At 45.2% G+C, this 8,509-nt stretch overlaps 2 protein-coding genes across 2 annotated transcripts in view; both read left to right on the plus strand.

The window, feature by feature from the left end:
• MCU (mitochondrial calcium uniporter) overlaps positions 1-689 on the plus strand; it is an 11,502-nt gene extending 10,813 nt beyond the window's left edge. Inside the window, 1 exon segment of the mRNA XM_031064471.1 lies at positions 113-689. Within this exon segment, the coding sequence (XP_030920331.1) occupies positions 113-190 (78 nt within the window). The 3' untranslated portion in view covers positions 191-689.
• OIT3 (oncoprotein induced transcript 3) overlaps positions 424-8,509 on the plus strand; it is a 28,020-nt gene continuing 19,934 nt past the window's right edge. The window contains exon 1 of the mRNA XM_031064472.1: positions 424-484. Within this exon, the coding sequence (XP_030920332.1) occupies positions 424-484 (61 nt within the window). The remainder of the gene's footprint in view (positions 485-8,509) is intronic.

Consider the following 8,509-nt stretch of genomic DNA (forward strand, 5'->3'; position numbering starts at 1 on the left):
GGACAGGGAAAAAACAAGGAAATGTGGGAAATATTTTCTTTCTCTAAGGGAAATGGTATTGGGGAAAGCTGTTTTGGGAGCTTGTGCTTTATAACATGTCTTTTACTTTTAGGCAGAATTGGACCTTAAGAGGCTTCGAGACCCACTGCAAGTTCATCTGCCCATCCAGCAAATTTCTGAAAAGGACTGATCAGCAAAGAAGCTCTGAACCCCGGCAAAAAACCTGTTCATAGCTCTTGCCTTTTTTAATTAAAGCATTGCAGGTGGAAGCTGGGACGTGGTGTGGGGGGTGGAGGGTTTTTACCTTTAATCAAGACAAAGGACTGTAAAGGGGGAAAATCTCTTAAATCTGAAGATGGGACATTGTGGAATGTTAGTTCTGAAAAGGGCTTGGCAAATAGTCACATTTTAAAAACTGTCAGAATGGCGATTGTGTACAAATACAGGATTGGGGGGGTTCATGAAGAGAATGTAATGCTGGGGTGTAGGGGTGTCTTCTTCCAGCTTTGCAGGGTCTGCCTCTTGATAAGACACCAGCAGCCTGCTTAGCTTTTTAAATTTTCCTTTACCTGATTCCAATCTCTCTTTCTGTCTTGAAAACAAAACAAAAGGAGAAAAAAAATAAATGAACAAAGAATCCAAGCCACCTGGAGCTCTGGCTGGTGATCAGAACTTGCACTCCACCGCCATTAACACGCACACTTCTGGTCAGACCTGGTCTCTTTTATAAAGTTACTACAAGACTGCTTTCTACTGGAAAACCGTGAGCTTCCCCTTCCAAGCCCACCCCCTGTGCTCCACTGACTTCCTCCTTTGCTTATTTGTAGCACAGATTGGTTGTAGCCCAGTGAGAGAAGGAATGAGTTTTCTTCTGGACATTTGAGAATCGATGTTTTGGATTGTTCCGGAATAACTCTCGAAATTTGCGTCCCAATGCCCTTGAGCTCCTCCTAGAAACCCATGGCAGCATTGCATGAGCGGTTTTTTATATTCTGTCTTAAGGCAGGGAGGTTCCCCTCTTCCTACCCCCAATCTGAGAGCCACCTGGACTATGGAATTAGGGAGGCCTTAAAGGATTTACAGAACTGTTGCCGGAATCATGACTCCTGCTTTCAAATGAAGAGTTTTGGAACATGGAATAATGAAACTTGATACTTGACTGCTTGTGTAATGGGATAGAAGGTTTCACGTATTGGCAGAGCATTTCCCTTGCCCAGAGGCTTTTTGAGAGCCTGGGGACCTTACAGTGCAAGACACAGAACTGCTTTGGTTCTGTAGCACTTTCCCCTGACTGAGTAGCTTTAAGTGAACTTTGTGTCCACAGGTCAGAATTTCTTAGGAGTGGCTAATGACATCTCTTGTTCTTAGCTAAAAAGAAATAAAGGAAGGAAGGTCAACCCATTGCCCTCTCTCTTAGCCAAGGCTGGCTGCTTTCTAAGCAGATAAAACATCTCTTCACTCAGAGCAGGTCAGTCTGGTTTAGCACCCTGCTGATAAATGCTGTGGAGACAGGATGAAGGTGGGAGAAGGACACTAAGCTTTATATACAGAAAGGCTGGCTGCTTCTTTTTGATGTTTCACTACTACTCCTCACTGTGTCATGGAAAGAGGCTTCTGGGGTTTTTTTTGGAGAACCATGTTTTAAAAATATAGGAAAGAAAATAATTCAGTATTACTAGATGCCAGGTGCCTTGCAGATGTGGAAACACAGCTGGGATTGCTGCCTCTTCTCACTCAGTGGCATGTTGGACCGAATGGGTGCATGTTTCTAGTTTTGTTTTTTTTTTCTTCCCTCCCCCTTCTCCTCTGTCTTTCCATTTAATTACATTGTGTGATTATTTTTTATCTGTTTTATCATGTTTGTGTGATGAGTTTTAAAAGGAAAAAAAAGTGAACACAATCCTGTAGCTGAATCCTTGGTGTGTGTTTGGGATGAGGGAGGGAGCATGGAGAAAAGTCCTTCTTTAAAAAAAAAAGAACAAAAAAAACCTGAACATGTGTAAAATCCTGTATCATTTATGAAATATGTATAAAAGAGCAATGTACTTCTGGAACAATAAATAACTATTCAATTTTTGAATCAGTGCTCTTGAATAATGTTATTTTCCCCAGCTAAGAAGAGAATATTCCCTGTGTGGCAGCTCTCTCCTGAGTTTCCTCCATTTCTTTTTGTTTAGGTTGTGTCTTCCTGACTGACCTTACCTCACTGAGGCCGTGGTGGTGCAGATAATAACTTTCTGAAGAAGCCTGGATGGAGATGTGGCTGCCAGGCCTGGCTGCCTAACACAGGGATCTCAGGAGCAGTTGAGGTGGTGAGGTAGAGGTAGAGATATTTGGTCTAGAAAGATCTTCCTTTGTTTGGCCAGCATAGTGGCAGGATAAGAATATATATGGGCAGTAATGCCCAGCAACCCAAAAGAGGTACTTGTGGTGTCAGTGTATTTCTATATGCACTCAAGTGCTGTTTTGGAGAAAAACTGGAGTGTCAGACTTCAGTTCCTTTCTGTCTGGGCCCTTGAGTGGTTTGTTTTGTCATGGTGACACGTGATTTGTTCATTACCTTTGGGAATCGGCAGAGTGTGCTTTGTCCTGACTTTATGGATTATTAGGATGAGATGTTTGTGCAGGTTTCCATTGTGCCTGTGGACTGCTTAAAAAAATCACCATCCATGATTAGCTAGTTTTTGAAAAAGCCAGCTCCTGTGTTTTTCAAAGCTGGAGGGGAAGGGCTGGAAGCTGTTTGTTGTCACCTACCTTTAATCACTGCCGACAGGCCTCCTTCCTCCAAGCAGCCCTTGGTCTGCTGCTGTCCCCAGGTGAGCTGCTGCCACCCTTAGGTAAATTGTTTGGCTCAGTTGCATAAGAATTCTTCCATTTTGGCATCCAGGAGAGCAGGAGACTTTGTGACATCTTAGCACCACCATCTCTATTTTGAAAACAAGAGGATACTGTTACAAAACTATTTCTGCACATGAATTAATGTTCTAGAGACGGTGTGGGTTACAAAAGTAAGGAGAGTGGCTACACTTGTGCCCTGAAATCCACAAGCCTCCCACTCCAGTCTCAGTGCCTTGGAATGCTAACACTGAAGGGAAGGGCAGGGTTTGTTTGCTCTCCTGATCCGTTATCTCAACATCAGCACACACTCTTGCAGCAGCATTTCCCCTTTGGGAGCCAGGCAGGTGATAGGGTCCTGTCCCCCTGGCAGCACTTGCAGAGCAGGCAGTGCTGCCTGAATTTTAATGTGCCACTGCATTCCTCAGCCCTGGTGAGGGAGGAGCAGCAGGGAGCATTGCAGTGCTCAGGTGCTGCTTTTTCTACTGATTTTGTCATGCTTTTGATTAACCTCTTCTGTGATAACTGTATGGAAGTTGGGTTTCAAATAAATATATGAAAGTTTCATTTCAAATGAATGTATGGAAGTTGAGTTTTTTAATGGCTTTAGGTTAAATGTATTGTTCTCTTGACGGTCTGTGTTTTTTAGTATAGAAAGCCCCAAACTCTTAGTATCTAGGGTTTTAACACATGACCACTTTAAAGTTTCCTGGAGAACAGCATTAAGTTCCTTTTGCCACACCTGTGAGGCTCTGCCTTGCAGGCCCGTCCAGGGAAGCTGTTCATGGCTCCTCTTTCCTGAAGAGCAAAGAAGAAACCCTTTTTCTTTCCCCCTGTAACCCTTCCTGCCTGGCAGGCAGCAGTGATGATCACCTTGTGGCAAGTTCTTGTGCTTCCATGTTGGCTTTAAGAGGGTTTGCATGAGGCTCTGAAGCTGCTCTTGGCTGTCAGACCATGGCACTGAGCCAGCCATGTGAAGCTGGCCAAGCTGCCCTGTCTTTGAGCCAGTGGACCAATTTCTTTGATATCCCCTGGGTTTTTTGTGTCTGTGGAGTTAGAAAAGCAAACTTCTTTCCTCTGTGCCCCATTGTATGGCTTCATTTTCACTGAGGAAGGAGATTTTTATATCTTAAGTATTCTTCTACCTATCCTAAGACATGCTAATTATTCCTTTTAAAAAACCCATCAGGCTTATTTTCTTTACTGGCATTTAAAAGGATGAAAAGTAAAATCCAGTAATGAAAATTAGACTTGCGGTGTACCTAAGCCCTGAAGCAGGGGAAAACTGCTCTTAGGCTGTGCTGCTGTGGCTCTGAGGGCTCTTAAAAGATGACTTCTGCTTCTCTTTCTGCCGCTGACTAGTTTTGCAGTTTTTGTGTGCTGTCTAAGCCATCTGAAAATAGAGGAGCACGGAAAATAGGACTTGGGTTTGTAGGACCTGTGGAAAAATACTCTCAAACACCAAGTTGTGCATCACAGTGCTCCACTAAGGGAAAGGAAACAACTGCTACTCTTAACTAGGAGTGATGTTAATGGGCTCTCAGTGCTGTACTTGTGAGGAGTTTGCTCACATTTCACTCAGCTTGTGCTCCCTCCCTGATCTCCACAGCCCTTCCCACTGGCTCTGAGTGCTGGAACAAGTTGTTTACAGCAACCAGGCCTATCTCCAAGTCCTTGACTTCAGTGCAATCCATCTCAGCTGCCTGTCAGGGCTTATTGTGAACGTGCATCCTCCAGTCAATCCCACACAAGGGAGCCTGTCCTGTGCGCCAGGCTCTCCTCCCTCCTTGCAGCAGGAAGTGCTGATTAGCTCTTCCTCCTGCTCCTTCTGGGCAGGTTGCTGGTTCCTGCATCCAGAGCTGTGCTTCACACACCTCCCAGGCATTGCTGTGTCCTGAGAGGTGGCTCTGACAAAACCCAGACCACCTCAGCAAATGCCAAAGCATTTTTATTCATTAGTCCATTACAAACTGTATGAGGCTTTCCAGCCCAGCCAATGCTTTGAGTTCCTTGTGTGAGGGTGGTAAAGCCCTGCAGAGATCTCCCTGCCACAAGAAGGGTGGTTGTCACCTGCAAAATGAGCGTTTTTCTTGTGTTAAGAACAGATATGCACAGGCTTTGAAGCAGGTTTAGAAAATCCCTCTTGGGTACCAAAATAAAACCCCTGCCCTCTTTTTAATTTTGCCTTCCTTCTTCATATATTTTAAACAGTACTGGTGGCTTCTTTTAAAAGATTTTAACTTGAAGCTGATTCTTTTTGGGGTATTGGGTGCATCAGTCTTTGGGGTGCAAATGTGGATGTCAGGAACAACATATTTGCTGGAGGGTGCAGGTCCTACAGAATGCCCTATTGGAGTTGTGTCTCTCCCAGAGCATCTCCTTGCAGGGAGGTTTTTTGTTTGGGTTTTTTCCCTCCATTTATCCTCTTAGGACTGTTACAACTCCCTGAGGCATAGATTGTTTGTGGGGGAATTGGAGCTATGAGTATCACCCAAATTAACTTTCGAAGAGAAGCTGCTGATAGAAGAGTTGCCTCTGGTGCTTCTTCCCAGAAATGTTTAGAGGTAGTCTGGCTGTCTTCTCCAGCTTGAGACCACTTCCTTCAATTAGATGTTATGGTGATTTGGGGTAGTGTCTTCTCTGGGAATGCTGGGGCACCTCCTGCTTTAATCCACTTTTGAGAACTTCATAGGGCCTGTAGGTGACACCTTTGAGGCTCCAATTTGCCATGCTGCAGTTCATTTCTCTGTGTTAATTGTCATCTGTCAGTCACTTCCATGTGCCTGTCAAAACCTTGTTATAACAGGCTCATCTAGCAGCTACAAAACAAAAGCAGCTGGTGAGGGATGGTTCAGGGAGCTGTACACACCTGTGACACAAACAGAGCATTCCATTCAGGCTTGTCAGTTTTATTTACCTGGCATCATGAGTACGAACCAGCCTCTCAATGAAAGTGGCAAAGTAGAAATTCCAGTGGCTTGCTGTATTATTCTCTGTTCAATTTTAGTTTCTCTTCTGGGAATTCACATAGTCACCTCTTGAGGGTTATCTGCCTTGATAGCTTTGTGCAGTGAATCTGTTCTCTTTTCCTGTTGTTGGGAAAACCTTTCTGGTACTGCACAGCTGTCAGCACAATAGAGCCACAAGAATTTATTTTTTTTCCTTGTGGGTGCAATAACAATAATTTATTTGGAGTTTTTTTGTTGTTCCTTAGAATCATTCACCACTGAAAGAAGACTCCTGTGCTGGGGTGGAGTAGAGCAGCACATTGCACTTCACTCCCAGGAGCACACCCCAACAGAGAGGCCATTGAGAATTCTCTGTAATGTACAGTCCCTGCAAGACAGGCAAGCACCCTGTCTGGTGCAAATTCATCATGTAAATAATGGAGCCACTTCTTTCCTGCTGGGATTTGAAGCTTGGTGTCCTTTCTTAGGCCAGCCTGCTGCAGAAATGCAGGATGCCAAGGGAATGGGGAGATTCCCACACTTGCCTGATTGTGTGATTACTGGAGGCTCAGCTGCACTCATTGCTGATGGAGAGCTCTTGGGGTGGGGTGAGAGGGAAGAACCCTTCCTGGGCTTGCTGTAGTTAAGAACACATTTCAGTGTGCTGCATCTAGAGCTTGTGGCTGTCACCTGTGACTCAGCCCAGTTTGGTTTGAGCTAGTCAGGAGAGGTTCTTAGCTACTCGGTTTTACACCAAAATTAACTCCATAACGTTGGGATTGATTTATTTTTTCAAGACGAGAGATTTGTAAGAGCACTGCAGAAAAGTGTCTTTACTTGCCTTGTTTGATAATCTCGCTGCAGTGGTCAAGTTATGTGACCAGGAGTGGCAAAGGCCTGTGTGTAGCCTAGGAACAGCTCATTTCCCTGGGGGACACCAGTCTTTCAGTTTGACTGATGTTCCCATTGTAGCTCTGCTCCAGGCACTCCTCTGCAATCTGTGCTCGGAAGGATCAGTGCTGCTCCTTTGGCCACTATTTCCTGCAGTTAAGGCTCCTTAGCTGGTGTTTTCTGCCTGGAGGCAGCCATGGAGTGGGACTTGTGGAAGGAGCACAGATAACAAGCACCCATCTGTTCTTCTTTTCCATCCCTTCGGGATGTCCGGGTGTCCCTGGTTAGAATTCTTCTCTGGATAAGATAGTGGAGGTGTCACCATGGGGCAGTCAGGGCAGAAAACAATAGCAGGTCAAGTCCAAAAAACAAGATTGATCAGTGAGTACATCCCTGCTGTCAGTCAGGGGCAGAGCTGCTCTGGGGAGGTCAAGGCTGGAGCTGTAGCCCACGTCCCTTCAGCTTCTTCCTCTGATAAACTTCCAGGAGAGCAATCACACTTGCTCTGCTGGAAGCCTGGAGTCAGAAGCTCCACTGAGAGGAAAGCTGCAAGAGCCACAGCTGTACAAGGACTTTGAAGCCTCTGTCCCTTGAGTGGTGGCTCTTCCTTGGCTCAGTGGGATGTTCCAGTACTTGGTTTTCTGCATTTACTTTGTTGTTCAGCTCCAGCCGGTGTCTTTGATGGGTGAGTAAAGAGGCATTGCCTTATTTCTGTTTGCCATCTCTGAGGCTCACAGTGAGCCTTGGTATTCTTACGTAAAAGACTGGAAGGTGGGAGAAATATCCCTTTTGTTTGAAGGTGATGTGAAATTCCTTCCAGTTGGAAAGATCCTTCTGTTACAGAGTGTGAAGTCTCCCATACTGGGAGAACCTCTGTTGCCAGGACACTGTGGGATTTTCCTCTCCCTTTGGAAGACAGACTCTATGAGTAGACATTATGCTACCTTTTCACCTGCTTCCTTGTCACAAATCTGAACTGCATTTAGTGCCATGAATGTAGTGCTGCTCCCTTTATTGCTTAGTTGTGCTGGAGCAGAGACCTCCAGTTACACAATGCACCCAGGATTAATCTCTGCAGCATGGGGCACTCACCAGTGCTTGCTGGAGCCTGATTTGTCCCCTGATTTGTCACCCAGTCTAGCTGCTACCATGTCAGTCAGAGAACTAATGATAGCATCAAGCTTACAAATGGAAAAGCTTTGCTTTGTAGCCAGTGCTTGTCAGCCTCAATTGCTCCAGCCACGCAAGAGGCATTGAGGAGGAAAATAATTGAGCCAAGAAAAATGAAAAGTAGTGAGCTGGAGACAGTTATTCATCTTGTGCAAACCCCCAAGCTTGTTGTTTGGGGAGAAGAGGGGAGAGGCTGATCAGTCACTTCTCTATTTTTGTGGAATTTTTTTTTTCTTAAAAACTCAATTTAATTAATTGAAATGAAAAAACTGTGCTGCCAAAGACCGCTTGGTGTCTGCAGGGAGGCTGATGTGGGGCAGCACTGGCAGCCCAAAGATGGCTGTGAGGATGTGCAATGTTCCAAAGAGCACTGTCTGCTTTTTCTGCTTGTTTGCTTCCCCCTCACTCCTGCCAGAAGCTCTCAGGGGAATGAAAGATGTGAGGGAGTGCTACCTCAATTCCCCTGATGTGCCTTCTTCCAGCTCCCTCTGAGCTGCTGCATGTTCATCTCACTAAATGTTGCCTTTAAATTCTCTCCTGGATGTTTAGGAGACAATGTAATCTCCCTAGCTGAGTGTTCCCAGAGTCTGTCTCCAAAGGATATTTCATAATTGCATGAAAGCTAATGAGAGTGTTGGTATTTTTAGTGCTGCACTGCTGGGAAG

The sequence above is a fragment of the Geospiza fortis genome, unplaced genomic scaffold, assembly GCF_000277835.1.
Source record: "Geospiza fortis unplaced genomic scaffold, GeoFor_1.0 scaffold48, whole genome shotgun sequence".
In the NCBI taxonomy this organism is placed as follows: domain Eukaryota; kingdom Metazoa; phylum Chordata; class Aves; order Passeriformes; family Thraupidae; genus Geospiza; species Geospiza fortis.